We start from the raw sequence: 17,326 nt of genomic DNA, 5'->3' as shown, positions 1-17,326 counted from the left end.
TTCTAATTTCAATTTAACCATATGATCGCAACACATTTTGAAAGTTGAGTCATATACATACACTGTCTACACAAGTAGACAGTGGTAGATGAGGACAGAAGTGGCTCACTATAACAGCACTGCTGAGCTGAAGAGATAGTCATCAACTCACAGTGGTCACAGAAAACACAGCAGCCAGTTTGAGCATCAACACAAACCTTAAGTCATAGTTTGTGATCGCAAAAGTATCTAAGACTCTCCACCACCCACAGCTATAGCCCCGCGGACGATATCAGCAGGAAATATTATGTAAACAATTATATAAAGCTACGTCTGCTCGCAAGGACACAAAAGTTTAACTTTGTGGACACTGGTCTGATTTTGTCAAGTACTCAGCAAAATCATTTCGGTTCAATCTACCCCCTTCTACCATGGGCATGAATTGTGCAAATATCAAATTATGTGATTATAAAACATACAGACAATTTGCTGTATGATAAAGCAATCACACACACACACACACACACACATATATATATATATATATATATACACACTATATACACACACGTAAAATTTTTTAAACTGCCTCTTTGGGGACTTCCTATTGTGTTAAGCATCTTCAGTAAGTTAGTGTACTGAAGCAAACTGCAGTCGAAAAGGTCAACTGTACATTAGGCAGACTGCCAGTTCCATTAATTATAATTATCACTAATTATTCAAAGAAAAATATAAATAAAAAAAACACTTTTATGTTTTCAATTAAAAAACAACTTTTTATGTTTCCAAAGGAAAAAAAAACAACAGCGGCTAATGTTTTCATGACAATGTTGTAATTCCTGAGCACGGCTGCAAAGGCTGCTGCTCAAAGTATTTGTGTGTGGGCTTCCGGATGACTCATGCTCAGTATTGCCTGCACAGATCTCAGCATCAAAGACAGCTAGTTTGCTCTCAAGGGCAACTGTGCACTGTTGCTGTTACATAAAACCAGGAACAGAACAACATGGCTATAAAACAGGTTTGCAGCAGAGACCAGTGGTGAGCTGTAACAGTTTCCATTGTGCAAATAATCATTTGTAGGCTCCTCTGAACCTGTGTGCACCAGTGTTTAGCTTTGCTCAGGTTACCATCTTCACACACACACTCTGTGGTGGATGCAGGATCACACACACACACACACACACACACACACACACACACACACACACACACACACACACACACACACACACACACACACACACACACACACACACACACACACACACACACACACACACACACACACACACTTCAGCCTATTCACACCCCAGACTGCAACTGTGGTTATATATACATCACTGTTAAACTACAGAATTATACCTGACCTTGTAATACTACTAACAGAGCTTTAAACTTCCAAGTTGTTCAAAGTTGTTGCAACAATATTATGGTTACACTGAAGACGTCTACGTCTACTATATGTTAGCATGGACGTTGCTCAAGGAGGAGAGGCAAGATTAATTCTAACCCGTCAGCTGACACTGGGTAACCACATATGCTGGTCATTTGTTCCTGCTCAGGCAAATTAAGGCTGATCAAATGTTTCAAAACTTTCTTCACCTCCACAACACTGATGCTAAAATCTGTGTTGAACACTTCTTTCGAGACACGAGAGTGCAATACATGCAACACACAAGGAAGACACCAGACTAGGGCTGCACAATTGATCGAAATATTATCGAAATTGCAATACGGCTAAGTGCAATATCCAAATTGCAGGAGCTGTAATTTTTGTAGTTTTTTTTTGATGAAGGTAAAATGTGTAAAATCGTGACCCATATCACAATAACTGCCAAAATAATTGCAATATTTTTTTTTGTGCATATCGTTCAGCCCTAAACCAGACCAGTTTTAAATTCTTCTGTTTTTACTGAAAATTATGTGCAAGCTTCACTTCAAGGTGTTTTCACATTAAAGTCAGAGAGCCATTTACTGATGTTGACTTGCACAGTTAACACTTCTGTCACAGGTGCTGCCATGTATGAGAGAAGGAACAAAGTGTAAATTGAATGAGGCCAACATGTTTTTCTTTTTTGAAAAGCAAATGTACAGTGTCTTTGCCTTTTCTCTGCATTTGTCATTTGTGTTACCAGTAAGACTGTAACACCACAGCCACACTTTGTTTTAAACATGTTCAGACATGCCCAACCTGAGGATTAGGATGGGAAAAATAAACATTAAGGTTAGACAAGACCTTAATTCATACTATATTAGGCAGCAATTCTACACTTCATGAAGATGGCAAAACATCTGCAACTACTACTACCTACTTTAATTACAAAGGTGCATCACTCACATTACATGCTGTAATGAGCCTCTAGGTATGATATATCTACCTAGAGGTGTATCGTTTCTTCTGGTTATTGATACACGTTTGTTATTTATGTGTTATGTGCTCGTTATGAAATATATGTTATTATTTAATAAAATGTAACTTGTAACCAAGTCAGTAATAAGGTCTTTCTACCCGATTTCTATCTCACATTTTAGAATAAGAGTCACAACTAAATTTTGTTTCATTTATCTTGCAGGGATGGAGAAAATACCATCTACAGCTTGAAACTGGAATTCAATCCAATCCAACTACTGCATTTGTAAATGTTCAGTTTTAGCTGAAACTGTGTTAGAGGAGTTGACCCAATGCTTTAGCATTTTTTAGGCCATAGTAAGTGGCTCATGTCTGTATAAGTGATTCACAAAATAAATGCATTAAATTACAATGTATTACATTGCGCAGACATTCAAATCTGTTTAAATTCATCTCAGTCGACCACTTAATTAATACAGTGAAGAACAAATTCAAGCAATCCGCTGGACTGTTACTGAGGATCTGAAAATGCTCTGTGGTCTGTACAAATGGCTTCTTCCGTTTTGATTAATGGCTTCTTCAGTTTTGATGTAAGGTGGGGAATACCCAGTCTTTATCCCTGTGGAGCTGCCATGTCTCCTGATACGTGAGGATAAGTTTGAGGATACACGCCTTTTGGCACTGTATAAAAGTAATTTTCTTTCTCACGTGAAGAAGACATGAAAGGATTTTAGATATTCACATCCCATTAGATTTAGCTAATTGACTCCTTTCTTTACTGATTTGTTTAACAATTCTTTTTTTTTTTTTTTTTTTTTACAGCAATTCAAAATGTCATGACTTGTGGATGAATACTTAAGTGTAAATTGGTTTTGCGAGGGTTGCTTAAAATTTGCTCTGCTAATATTGCTTTTAGCCCTGGTCCAGTTTGTTAAAATGCACTGAAATGTGCAGGTATTAATACAAGGAACTGATACTGTCAGAGCTGCATGATGGGAATCAGACAGAAACGGCCTTAAATGAGAACTGATTCTTGATTCCCATCCCTGCTTCACCAGGTGAGGCTTTGGTCTGATGAGCATGTTGGAGAAATGCTGAGGTGGTGCTTAATTGTTGTTACTGTGTCCGTGCTTTGTATTTTCAGTGTCATATTACACTTTCATGGTAGATACTTGAGTTGGTTTTGTGCTGGACTTATAGTAGAGCAGATGTGTGGTAAATGTGGCTGCCTGTTTGCTGATGGTATAGCTGTATGACGGCACAGTCTAATGTTTGATATAGTTTAATCTGATTCTGACATCACCTGTATGAGTATTTAAGAAATGATAACATCATTATGAACACTGAATAATGAACCTATTTAACATTAAATGCAAGAATTATACAAATATTTAGCATTCTTATAATTACATATTACAGAGGATGCTTTTTAAAATGAAGTTGTTGTGGCTACAGACAAATGATCTGCTGATCTCTCATCAGTGTCACATCACTAATATGCTTTTAGGTGAAAATTTACATCAGACTACTTAATTTTCTAGTTCTAGTCAGACTGAAAATGATGACACAGTGATTTTGTGCTTATAAAAGTATATAAACAAGCTCTAATGTTATTTTCACAATGCTGCTGTTATTATTATTATTATTATTATTATTATATCTGAGTGAAATGTGGAGAAAGTGTAAAACATACACAAAAGTACAACTGTTTACTGTCTAATAACAGGCACAAAACCAAAGCAGCAAGACTGACACCAAAAAGGCGAGAAAAGGGTTGTTTGATGACGCTGGTGATCAAAACTAAATGTTTCAATAGTTTAGAAAAATACAAGAAATTGGTTAATTGCTAGTTTTAAAATCCAGCACCATTCACTGGTACACTTACTTCAGACACAAACAAAGATGGAAATGAAAATTTGCCTGTCAAATATATCTTGAGATACTGAAATGCTTCTAGCTGATTAGTCTCTATTAAAAATGACTAATCTGTTGACATCTTTTCATTTTTACAGAAACATAAAGGCTCTGAGTGGAGTGATTAACCTTCAGTGGAAAGATCAGCCTGAGAGGGGGGCCTGCCAACAGTGCAGACTCCTACTGTGGCAGCGCCAGCCAACAGCTGCCTCTCTCCTTAAAGCCAGCACTTATCAACTATAACTGGTGGGAATTTAGAATATTCAGCTTTCCTTCTCCATCAGTTCATACAGAACAGCTCGTGCACATATGGCTGTTGTGTACACCCACATCCATGAAAATGGTCTCATGATCGCACCAAAGGGTTTGATCAAAAAAATCCTACAAATGGTGCATGATCAGCAGTATATCTACAAGTATATCTTCCATTTTGTAAAGACAACTTTTAGCTTACATGAACTTTACTGAGGTAGTCTACACTGTATAGTAATAAACAGCACATATGTTGGACACTGGCTTTGGCAACTGCAAAATCTACAAGGATTAAAAAATGTTGTAACTATACATGAATGAAATGCAAATGTATTTACACAGCTTTATACTTAAATGTGGATTTGTTGAGGCCTGTAAACAGTGATTTTCTTCAGGCTTTCATTCAGTGAAGTGTTCTACTTTATCATGACCTTTTGAATAAATGCAACACAGAATCTATTTTATACCAGCTTTTCCTATAGTATGACTTATTTAAAAGGACGGCAACAATAATTCATCATGGATCCACATAGCCTTGGTTTGGGCAAATGTCCAGGTAGTAAGGTATGTGTTAATGCAATGTCCACGTGAGAACAGGTTTTCACTGCTCTCTTAAAGCACGCCACAGTGCTACTTAGTGGAAAATGGGATAACAAATTATGTTACTAGATGGAGGACTTCACTGGACTTTATTTAGGACTTCATTGATTCAGAAACAAGCCATGTATGCAGCTGAACAAGGAATATCCCACTTTATCTATGCACATTTGACCATGAGCAAAGAAAATTTACATTGTACCTAGATTGGGAGATGATATTTTACTTGACATTTTCCACTACATTCAAACTTACACCAATTCAATGCTTCAATACAACTCTGCCCACTGAACAGGCTGAGAAGAGGCCTTGGTCCAATTCGCTCATTTTATATTCTGTACCATCCTGTCTATGCATCCCTAACCTTGCACCGAGAAGTAGTGGTAATACTACATATGTGAGGAAGTGTAGGGTAGAGGCAGCTGAGGCTAATATAAAGATGATCGATCCTTTGTAAGCAGGCCTCCAGTTCAATCAAAACAAGGAAGCGAGTTGGCAGTTGCACGCCAATGTTTCACGGACAAAGCCAGCCTTGACAGCCCAACATTAGTGATGGTCACATCGATTAGTAATCCAACTAACCATTAGCCAAGTTAGCTTTCCAGCTTGCCAACAGAAAACCTGACTGACCAGAAACAAAGCTAACGTTAGCCAAACATTACTTAGCCATTGGCTGGTCTGGCTTAAAATATGTCCTGCGAAAAAAACTGCGATAGAGACATTTTCTTGTTAAACAGAATACTGAGTTAGTTAACGGCCAGCAAATAAAACAGCCGGACTCGTTGCCTAGTGTTAACGCCTTAGCTAACACCTACTGGTGGGTAGGTGACAGCTGGTCCGAGCGCAACAAGGAAATTAGCTCCGTTAGCAAAGAAAATATTAGCTAACAACCAAAAGCCTACTATCAAATGATGGTTTGCTAGCTCATCGCCAGCAAACACCACAGGCTCACCTTCGCCGTGATAAATCCAGACGATCCGGACACAGCTTGTGTATCTGTCACGCCAAATGTACACGAATGCCTGGAGCTTAATGTAAGGTTTTCGGTGTTACTTCTTGTTACTGATGTTTCACGCTAGCAGCGGAGTGTCGTTACTTGCGCTCTCCATTCTTCGCTGCTCGTCTGCCTTCGCTGCCCGAGAGAGGTTCGAACACACCGGATGTAGAAACACGGCACCGCCCGCCTCACCGCGCACACTTCCAGGTCAGACTGATGCGGGTTAATTAACCATTAGACATTTTTAGAGGGAAAAGTATTTTTACATTGTGGTAGTGTAATACTTTCACATAAGTAACGGAAATTTATTGTCCAGCACTGCAAAAATATGATTTAATGTGTCAGGCCTTTAGTTTCAGTCACTTCTCAAATAAAATAAATCCAAATTGTTGCCGGTTCCGCTTCTCAATTGTGAGAATTTTTCTGTTTTATGCAATGAAAATGAAAATCTTTAGGTATTGGATTTTTTCCAGGACAATGGGATTTAGGAGATGTGGATAGGCTTTTTTCACTATTTTCTGACATTTTAAAAGCCAGACGATTGAGCAATATAATATTTGTCAGACAAATTGATAATAAATGTAATCATAACTTACATATCTTGTTAAAAAGTCAGTCGTCCTGATCACTTTTCTTTTTCTTTTTTTTGCTCCAGATGTCCACACAGACCCTTTAATATTCTGCCGAGAGTTTAACTTCAACAAGAGTACATCAAAATAAGTAAAGCAATCTCAATATTGACTTTGGAAACAGCAGTTGACAAAATGATCTAAAATTGAAGTCCATTTATAGGCTGTTCTGGAGCTTTCAAATGCATCATATGAACCTCATGGAATCGTAGATGTTCAAATGTTTATATTTTAAGTCCATATTATTTTAAAAATTGGGCTTCACAATGAATCTAAATATGGAAAAGGAGCTTTTAAATCCACTTGCAGAAAATTACGAAATAATTGAGTTTTTTGGTGCGAACCAGACCGTTTTTATTTTTGAGTCTCTGATATTGCATGCATTTGACCAATACCAAGGATTTGGATTGTATTCAAATGTTTAACACAAGAGTAGTTCTGCTTTAAGAAAATATAACCTGTGTCAGAAACTTTGTATTATTGACAGTCTGAGGGTTTGGGCATAATATGTGGATCTGCTGTGTCACAAAGCTTCAGGAAGTGTTTAGACAGGTTATCTAGATCATGAACAAAATACTGAAGATCAGACACATTATTTTCAACATGCAGCAGCAGCAGCAGCAGCAGCAGCAGCACTTTAATGACATGGTTAACCGTCAAAATATTTCTGAAAAAGACACTAATGATTGCAATTGCATGGTCTTTTTTAAGACCAGGGGCCTGTTGTTTCATCCATGTTACTGAACTGAAATCACACCAACAATCACAAAAGACCTGCAAAAAATGAAAAGCGCCCAAAGTTTAACCAATCATATTTTATTTTGTACATCTACCTGTATAGCATTTCCAGGAAAATGTGTGTGCTAATGCAAAGTGGTTACAAAAATAAAGCACATTCTTACGTAAATATGACATGACAGAAAAACTACACTTACAAATGCTGAATAAGAAAATAAGGGACCGTATCACTTGAATGTCTGTGCCTTTCTGTCACTGTTAAACCAATTTATCAAAAAAATGTATGGTTACAAATAATATCTGACAGAGGTTGTATGATTCAATTCAAGTACTGTACATGTGTACATACATGTCAAGAGTCATTTACATGGGCAGCAAACAATCTCTGCAGCAGTTCCAAATGAGTGCCTCTGGGCCTCAATCTCTGACACAACAAATCTAAGTACTTAAAACTCTTGTGGAAGAAATTGATTAATATAATAAACACGATTCTAGCAAATACATCATCATAGAAAATACCAACAAAGCAGTGATTGCATCTTCTCCACCTGCTCTCACTGTAATCTTACATTTCTTTTTTTTTCTGACAAGTCTGTAACCTTGTGAAATCTGAGTTTGAATATGATTTCTATGATCTAATATGCACTGTGTGATACACTGTAACAATGTGCTAATACTTCTGGTAAATGACCTCAGTCATCAATAGTGGTATTTTATTAGAAAAAGCAAACAGCTTTTCTGACTGTACAATACATTTTAGTGCATCAAAAACATCTGACATGCATCCATCAACATAAGCTGTTACAGACTGGAATGACTTACATACGTCTATCTTCTAATGTAAACTATAGACAATGTTACTCTAGGGTAGTACCTCAGTGTTAACTCTTTAATATACTGGTTTAAGCAAGAAACATAAATATATATCCCACTGAAAGTGAGTTTTACAAATACTTCGGCCATGTTACTTTCTGTTGGATTCCTGCTTTATACCATCTTTAAGTCAAGAACATAAACAAAGAAAAGAAATGTTATGTAAATGCGGCAGCTTATTATATCAAAGAACTGTACAAGATAAGAGAATACGCTATGATTAAAAAGACAAAAGAAAAAAATGGATGGAAGTTTCTTGTGTGTTTCAAAATTGTCCTCTCAGTTGCTGGTCAAGAGGTAAAGTGTTCAAAAAAGGCAGTTGGGGTCTTTGAAAAGTCTCTCTCTTCATTAAGCTATTGCCTTTGCCTCAGGCAGGAAAGCCTCCCAAAACTTTATAAGCTGGAATATAATTAGAACAAGAAGAATAAAAAGCCAGTTAAAATGTGGTCTGAGAGTTAGATATTCAATAGCTTTCAAAATGTCAATAAATACTAATTATAACCGATTTTCAATAGTCATTATTATAACAAAAAATACACTAAGATTGAGAATGTTGGTACACAAACTAAAGTGTGAAATGAATAAAGTAAAGCAAACTTAGTTAAGTGTACATGGTGAATATAATGTAGTTAAAAGATTACCCGTTGTTGAGACTGCAGCATTGCCTCCAAATATTTGATTATCTGGCTCTTGAAATCCTTGGCCTTTTCTTTCTGAAAAGACAAACGTTTTGTCACGTCTCCAGCTCTTTGCCAATGGAAAAGCTAGTTGTAGGAATTTCTGACAGAACTTCACCTACTTCAAAGGTGCACAGAGACAGAAAATAGTCCCTTTATCAGGGTCATCTTAAGACATGTTGAAATGAACATAGGGATGATCATAAGAGATTTATTTTAAAAGGATAGGCTCACATTTTTTTGTAAGTGGGTCTTAAAACGATTGTCGGGTCCATATGAACACTGAAACAGGTTTTGCTTGCTTTAATTGTTCCTTCTATGGCCATTGAATAATCCCCTCCCAAGGAACTTCTAATGTAAGTGATGATCCAAATTAGTTTAATGAAGTAGATATCCATTGAAGTTAAAGCCTTTTTAAGACAAACTTGAAAAAATTGTGGGCCTTAGCTGTAAGTTCTCATCAAGATATTTAATTAAAAGTCAAAAATTTCTCATGGTGCCTAAACAGATGCTGTTCTTTCTGCCTCTCTTCAAACTAAACCTACAGGTGGAAATACATCTTTTCATACTCACAGCTTCCATCCCATCCCGCTAAATAAAAATCTTCCCTTTTAGGAAACTCAGCAGACTGAAAAGCATATGTGATGAACCGGAATACTATTTTAAATGTTCATAGTAATGCGCTTGATGATGTCCCTGATGAAGGCCACAAGCTGACATGTGCTGGTCTGCTAATAGAGAAGCTATACATGTCCAGATGGTCAAATATACAGTGTCTATAAAAAGACTTTATGATTAAAAGGGTCTTTCTCTGTTGATTAGTGACGAAGAAAGTCACACTGAATCTACTCCAATCCGGTTGTAAGTAAGATGATGAAATATAAAATCTTTTTACTTTTACCTTCTTTATTTTCTATAACAATTAGAAATACATCAACATACCTCAAACCTGAGAAACTCCTTGCGTACAGTCATGCCGATCCTGTCAAAATCTCTCTCGTACTGAGTCACCCTCGCCTCCCACTGAGGACATACATAAGGAGGAAAACAAAAACACTGTCATTTATTATCTGGCTTCAAATATTAAACAAAATCACTCTAATATCTCCTCTTTTGACAAAATGTCAACCATTTAGTAACATCCCCCTTTTAAAGAGTGGACTACAACTATTAGACAGCTGAGTGGTAATGGAAGTGTACTCTCCTCAGAACCACATGACTTTACATTTCTTTTGCTGCCTGTAACTTACCTGTCAAACGTGTACGATCACCTGCCTGCTGTATTTAAAATGATGTGAAAGGACATTACAGCTCATGTCGGGCTGTGACATAACTCGGTGTCAATGTGCTCGGATCAGTGCTGCAGCAGCTGTGTGGTCACTGCGTTTGTTACCTCAGTGATCTCTTCTTTGGCCTGCTGCAGTTTGTCCGGCTTGTTGGCCCACAGCAGCTTGGCCTCGGCCTCTCTCTTCTTCTGCAGTGTGCTCTGAGCCTCCTGCCATCGCTGCCACGCCCGCATGCGCTGGTCAAAACAACCCTGTGGACATCCAGTTTGAATAATATTGTAGGTGTTTCTCTCAAGTATCAAACACAACATCTGATCATTCCACTCACCAAAGGACAAAACGCACGTTGTAATACGTAGTTAGTTCTATGTTCCTGGTTTATTAGAGATCATTAATCACTGCTCTGACAAAATGCAGGGTTCAGAAAGAAAGTTGAGAATACTGCACACTGGCAGAGATAAGTTTTAACTTGTGGTGAAGCATTAAAACTGGCTAAACTGAAACTTATTGCAGTTTGTCCCACACTTAAGTACAGATCCTTCTGTACTGGGGATTCTGTCTGTTTCTTTTACAATATTTTGATGTCCTACACATAAATAGCAATGTTATGATTTAGTTTTATTGGATACTGGTGATGTGTTTTTTTCTATATTTAGATCCTGGTATTTGCACCAAGATTTTTACCCCAGACCTCCCTGCTTCCAAAGAATCATAACCTCATCTTATCTTCACTTCTTCCTGCTCTCTATCTACCACTGTGCAGCTGTCAGCTTACCCGCACAGCACCAAGCAGGCGGATGTAGTCGGCAAGCAGCTCTGCAAAGATGAAGAAGTCACTGGCTGCCTGCTCCTGATGCAGCTGCTCCATCTTATCCTCCACCTCTGCCAGCTGGGACAGGGCTCGCGACAGGGCTGTGTTGTCCTCAGAGTTTCCCAACATGGCCATGCTTTTGGCAAATACTGCCGTGTTCCCACACAGCTCTGGTGTCGAAGGAGGGAACAGAGAACTTATTCAGTCTACTTGTTTCACCCTAAAAGACTTTGGCAGCTGCAGTGTACTCTTCAGTTTCCTCAGTTGAAAAAACTTGACTATAAAAATTGGACAAAGACAAGTCAAGAAAGTCAGATGCAGCTCACCCTTCCTGTGATTGACCAGGGAGTCGACCATGGCATGTAGCTTCCTCAACTGCTGCTCCTCATTGTCCACCTCCTGGAACTTGTCCTCAAACCACTGAGGCACACGGCAAAAAGCGGACATCAAGACTCAACCTCATCATATCTAGAATAGCAGGCCTGTTTGTCTAGCTATAATTTCAAGTGCAGTAGTTACAATAGGACAATACACTGTGATTAGAAATATCATAATTCCCCATATCCGTCAATAATTAGTATTTCAGGTCAAACAGTAAAATGTCCTTAACAAAGGGATTTCATCCAGAGTCCACTTACACTGTCAGACTCATTCATCTTGATGGTCATTTTGTTGACAGCATCTGATGCCTTATTGATCATTTTGAGGAAGCCAGCTCCGCTCAGGGCCTGAGTGTTCACTGCCCTGGGAAGCTGAAAACACAGACACAGACACATGGGTCAAAATATAGCACGCGAGTTACTTTGGCAACGTGTCATTCTCAAGAAATGTCTTCTTTTTTTTTAAATCCCTACTCAAAAAAACAACGAAGCATTCCTTCTTAATACATGTGACTAAACCTCAAAAGGAGATGAAGTCATTGTCCAACTCATTACTACTAGAAAAATCTTTTTTATATCTTAACATACTCACATCATCTCTCTCTAAGAACTCACGGACATCAGGATCTTGTAGTAACGATGGGTGAGACACTACTCTCTGAAGATATCTACAAAAAAAAAACCCAAAAAACAGTAGCAGCAGGATGAAGTAAGTGACAAATGGTAGTGCACAAAAACTTACAGAGAAAACACAAATCCAAAACTGCACTTCTATAAAAAAGAAAAAAAAAAAAAAAAGGTGGCCCCGTATGAATATTACTTATCTGTATGAAACATCTACAGATCCTTACCTCTCCAGAGCTGCTCTTCTTCTCTCCACAAACTCTACTGATGATGGGTCGTCCATTCCCACCTTCACTTTGGTCATTCCTGTTGGCACAAATCACAGTCACAAAAAAAGACAAAAAAGTGCAAATCACAGTCACAAAAAAAGACCTGGCAACCCACCTACGACACTTTTCTCTGGTGGTGGTGGAATGACGCAGCCATGGAGCGACTGCTTGACTGACAGCTTCTCATAAAGACCCAGGAAGTCACTAAAACGCCTCCTCACTGAGAAGGTTTTATTCCTGAACATGGGCAAGGAAGTCTGGTGGTACACAGAAGGCAAAGAACATGAAAAACTAAACACTTGGAAACAAGAGTGAAGATTTAAACATGTTAGCAGTTATAGGAGCCATATAAAAATACACAAAATATATGACTACAGACCCTTGTAGATACTTTATAGGCCACATATGCATTCATGCCATCTCCTACAACAGAAACATTGGAGATACATTGAAGGTGAAGTTAATAAGGATTCAGTGGTGCATTAGAGATTTTAGGTTCCTGAATTAGCTATAACCATACAAATGAACTATTCAGTGTTATATTTATCCTGCTTCTTTCCAAATAACATCTGAATCAATTGGAGGTTACAGATAGCTGTATCATAGTTTTGAGTCTGTAAAGATGGACTGACCAACTTTCTCAGGGTTGGTGACAGCAACATCCACATCAAAACTATCCATGGCTTCTTCCTCCTCCAACTGTAATTTAAAGAGAAGAATAGTGATACAATTCAAACTCTGTACACACAACTCAGACAGTTTGAATATTTGGCTGTAACAGACAGAAGTATTTGGCAAAAGAATGCACGCAATTGTTCCAAATTTCCCAGGAGGCTCGGCCGTGGCCTGTACCTGCTCCAAGGAGGTGGGCTGCATGGGCGCAGGGCTCTGAGTGAACGAGGAGGCTGTATGAGGGCCAGAAGAGGTGGAGACCTCCCTCCTACCAGAGCTACCAGGCTTGTCTGTGCTCAGCTCCACATGTGCCTCTGGGAAAAGAAAAGACTTTCATGTATGCTTCTTCTCATCCAAAAAGAAAAGAAGAGCAGATGAGTGAAGGGTACTCCAGACAGGATCACACACTACACATACAGTCATACAAAAGCCATACCTACCACACCTACTTTATCTAGAACAGTGCACTTGTTGCTTAATTATTTATTGTGGAAAATCTACACTTTACAAGTACATAACTACTGCATTATTAGTTAATGATGTGTGCGAAACTTTTGCAATTCACTCACAAGATAGTTCCTGGTTTAAAAAAATCACTTTTCTAATATTTCAGTTTTAGACTTACTGTATTCTATTTTGGCAAAGTTTCTGTACAGCTGCTTGTAACAGGATCTTATAGTGTGGAAATGGGGCAGTGAGGAGAATCAATAGTTGGTGCAGGTTTTCACTACAGCTGGGATCTTTGAATTTTTTTTGCCAGTGCCAATATAATACTTGACTTTATGGATCAATGCCAAAACAATCCTTTGTTGGAACACCTTACCTTCATTTAACAAGATGAATCCAACATCTCAGTGTAACAGTGTGTAATGTTTCCCTATAGGAATACTGAGTGCAAACATTGGACCTTACATTTCCCATAATGCAACACAAAAACATATTCCATTAGACATCCCCTGTCTATTGAATGCCTACACCTCCATGCCCAAAGTTTATAATGCAGTCCTACATTTGCTATCTCCAAGCTAAAACTAAAACAATTAGTCGATTCATTTATTAGTTTTATTTATTTATTAGTCGATTGAAATAATCGGCGACAATGAATTATAAAGCATGCCAACCAGCAATGCAAAACACTCTGGCAAAAGCAGTTTCTGCTTTGTGTTGTTTGTGACAGTTGTCACCGTTTGTGACAGTTGTCACTGTAAGACCACTATTTTGTTTTGTTCCCTAAAAACAACAACTGTTAATGGTTTAATCAACGATCAAAGTAATCTCTAGTTGCAGCTTGACTCAGAGACAGAGGCAGTTTGTGAGCAGGGCTAGAGGAGTGACCATAAAGAGCTGTGTCGTTCGTAGTCTCTTAATCTGTCCACGGCTGTAAGCTCTGAATCATGTGCCCCAGTCTAGGGCACATCCAAAAGTTTCTAAACCTGCCCCTGGTCTTGACTAATAAACTAAACATGACATCATGTGTGTGAAAATCAGTGGAATGTCCCTTTAAGATCTATGTTAAAATTGTCTTCCATGACCTCGGCTTAAAATAAAAAATCTCACAAGACTTTGAATTCTTTTTAGGGCCTGTAAGCACTGGAAAATAAAAACCAAGAAGAATAAAATAGAACAAAATTGTTGGTAGAAAATGTCTCCTAACCAGCAAACAGGTCGTTGTCATCATCAGAGTGAACTCCATTGGATTTGGTGGTTGTGTTGCTCGCCTCCTCCTCACTGAACAAATCCGGAGGCTCTTCATTGACACAGTCTGGCTCAGAAACGTCTCGACTCACAGCCACAGGATTACTCTGCAGACAGGAAGGACACAAATTCTGAATGAGCCACAGAGAAGGGATGACTTTAGAGGAGTAGTTACTTAGTCCTGTCTCCTGACTGCTTTGACGATTTACAGACACAGACAGTGGTGGAAAGTATATTTAATCAGGTACTATTGTACTTGAGCACGACTTTAAAATACTTGTCCTTTAAGTTTTTCAATTTTATGCTACCCTGCTCAACTACCTTTTAAAGGGAAATATACTTTTTACCCCACTACATTTATCTGACAGCGTTAGCTACTAGTAATTTCATTTTTATCAAGATTTTTACATCAAAAACATAAAATAAATTTCTAAAATACAGCACACTGTTAAACATTAAACCACTTACTCTCAACTCCTTGTCGTGCCTCAATGTGTGAGTTAACTCTTTTAACTTCTCACATGGTTTCATTTAAATAGCTGTTCAAATGATCAAATGAATTTTTCACAAAAGGAGTGTGACAAATCTGAAAAATCATCAGATAATCATCAATAATCAGAACTTTCTTTCCAGAACTTCCTTACTTTTTTCCCATGAATCATCTCGCAACATAAGATTTATCTCATGACCCTTTGGAAAATACTGACACTTGTTGGACACCACCAGACTAAACTAGACAGCTGTATAAAAAGTAATGAAGTAGTTAAAACCAGCTGCACCTCCAGCAGCTGCAGTAAAATGTCCCTTAAGCATTTACACCCAGGTATTAACAATCTAATGATGTCAAATATGATTTCAGTCACAGGGGCATTTAACTGCTGAACCAATACTTTTACTTTTGAAACTTTAAGTAAATTTTGATGATGATACTTTTGAACTTTTACTCACGAACGGTTTTGAATGCAGGCCTTTTACTTTTAACGGAGTAGCTATGCATTGTTGTAGTAGTGCTTTTACTTAATTTAAGGATGTGAACGCTTCTTCCGCCACTGGACTCAGATAAGCAAGCATAAGAAGCTGGCTGGGTGGGGTCCTGTGATCTGCAGATTAGTTAAGTCAAACCTAACGAACTCCTAACGAACAATAAAAATATAAGACGTTCAACTGGACAGGGGAGCGGGAGATGGTTTAAATTAAAAATTAAGCACCAAGACAGGCCGAAAAAGCCACAAGCAACGCTAAAACGTACTAGTTAAGAGTCAAAACTGTTCATTTTGGGTACTGCAAACTAACTTCAACTAAGTTCATGAGACAATTTCGTAGCTTTTATTCAAATTGTGACAAGACTTCTCGCCCCTGTCAGCGGTTATTTTGATGCCAGGAACGCAGGTCAGAGCAGATAAAGAGGCTGACTGCCCGGCTCTGACCCGCTTCACTTACTGCAGGTATAACCACCACACACAGGCCGTTAGTAACATGGCCGAGCCGTGAACATACGTTACTAACGAAGATGTCCTCTCCCTCGTCACTGTCTCCATCTGCCATGTCAGGCAGTCCAGCTTCTGGCTCCTCAGCTGAAGGGAAAGGAGGAGGATTCCGGTCTGAGCTGGCCGCCATAGTCCCTGTTGTGAGAGTGACTTGACGTAGGCGGAAGTCGAGGCAGAGGGCGGAAGCTGAGAGCGAACGGCTGCAGCGACACTTGGTGGTGATTTAGTAACATGACAGGCCAGTTCCTTAGGTACACACTATCGTACATTACACAATAAACATCCTCACGTTCAGGTACCTAGTCCCAGTGGTGTGAGAGAGGCCTTAGTTTGTTCTATTTATCATTTACTTTGTATAAGGTTTCTTACTTTGATCTGAGGTGTATTTATTTCCCCCTCTTTCCCCTCTCTGTTCTCTTTGTATTTTTAATGTTACAGGAAAATCTCTTTAAAGTAACAATTCAAAAACTTGGATCATGTTTTTAAGGTGAGTTATATGGGGTTTTTCTTTAGTTTCAATAATGCAGTGTATCACATCTGTATGGGTTTGTGTTCATATTGAAACCATACTAAAACTTTTTCACATGTTTCTGTTGGTGGCTAAATTAGAGCAAGAAGATCAGCTCTATTGTTATGTTTGCCTTTCATAGTTTTCTGCCTCTGGAGACCATGAATCTGAAAACTTGCAGCAGTTATAGTACAGCAAATAAAGAGTCACTTTAAACTTATAGATGAGGAATAAGACTAAACAGTTTTTATCAGTCAGATTCCAGTAAAATCCAAAGCTTTAAAACACAGAGAAATCAGTATGCCTACTTCTGCAACAAATGATAGAATGTATATATTAATGACTTAGAAATTTCTTTCATTAATTGACATTACTTTCATTAACAGACGGAGTCAGTGTCAAGTGCTGTGGACAGATGGAAGTATTTTTCTGATTCTACTACAAAGTTATCCTTACATTTGATCTGGAAGCCAAACTGCTGGTGAGACTGTATGAGCTGTGGATAAACCCCTAATATATAAAGGCAAAGCACATTATTGGTACTTTCATATCATAGTGAGGTGTAGCCATCTCATAATCATAACCTTT

General features: G+C 38.3%; 1 protein-coding gene across 1 annotated transcript; it reads right to left on the bottom strand.

The window, feature by feature from the left end:
- Positions 1–8,030: 8,030 nt before the first annotated feature.
- snx1 (sorting nexin 1) lies at positions 8,031–16,362 on the bottom strand. The gene is made up of 15 exons (XM_022748130.1): positions 16,241–16,362; positions 14,703–14,850; positions 13,229–13,362; positions 13,009–13,075; positions 12,756–12,799; positions 12,492–12,633; positions 12,335–12,413; positions 12,076–12,151; positions 11,742–11,855; positions 11,430–11,523; positions 11,068–11,273; positions 10,400–10,543; positions 9,949–10,029; positions 8,971–9,042; positions 8,031–8,728 (listed from the first exon to the last, which is right to left on the bottom strand). Exons 1-15 carry the CDS (start codon positions 16,358–16,360, stop codon positions 8,678–8,680), a joined length of 1,572 nt encoding a protein of 523 aa, XP_022603851.1. The 5' UTR covers positions 16,361–16,362; the 3' UTR covers positions 8,031–8,677.
- Between the last annotated feature and the right edge of the window lie 964 nt (positions 16,363–17,326).

Source organism: Seriola dumerili, unplaced genomic scaffold, assembly GCF_002260705.1.
Source record: "Seriola dumerili isolate Sdu_G_001 unplaced genomic scaffold, Sdu_1.0 BDQW01000011.1, whole genome shotgun sequence".
In the NCBI taxonomy this organism is placed as follows: domain Eukaryota; kingdom Metazoa; phylum Chordata; class Actinopteri; order Carangiformes; family Carangidae; genus Seriola; species Seriola dumerili.
Note: the sequence above shows the minus strand (reverse complement) of the source record. Positions and strands in the feature narration are given on the sequence as shown.

Coding starts and splice junctions, on each gene's coding strand:
- snx1 (XM_022748130.1), bottom strand. CDS start 16,360: ATGGCGGCCAGCTCAGACCGGAATCCTCCTCCTTTCCCTTCAGCTGAG. Junction 13,363..14,702: donor TGACAACGACCTGTTTGCTG/GTTAGGAGACAT, acceptor TTCTTTTCCCAG/AGGCACATGTGGAGCTGAGC. Junction 11,524..11,741: donor AGATGAATGAGTCTGACAGT/GTAAGTGGACTC, acceptor CGTGTGCCTCAG/TGGTTTGAGGACAAGTTCCA.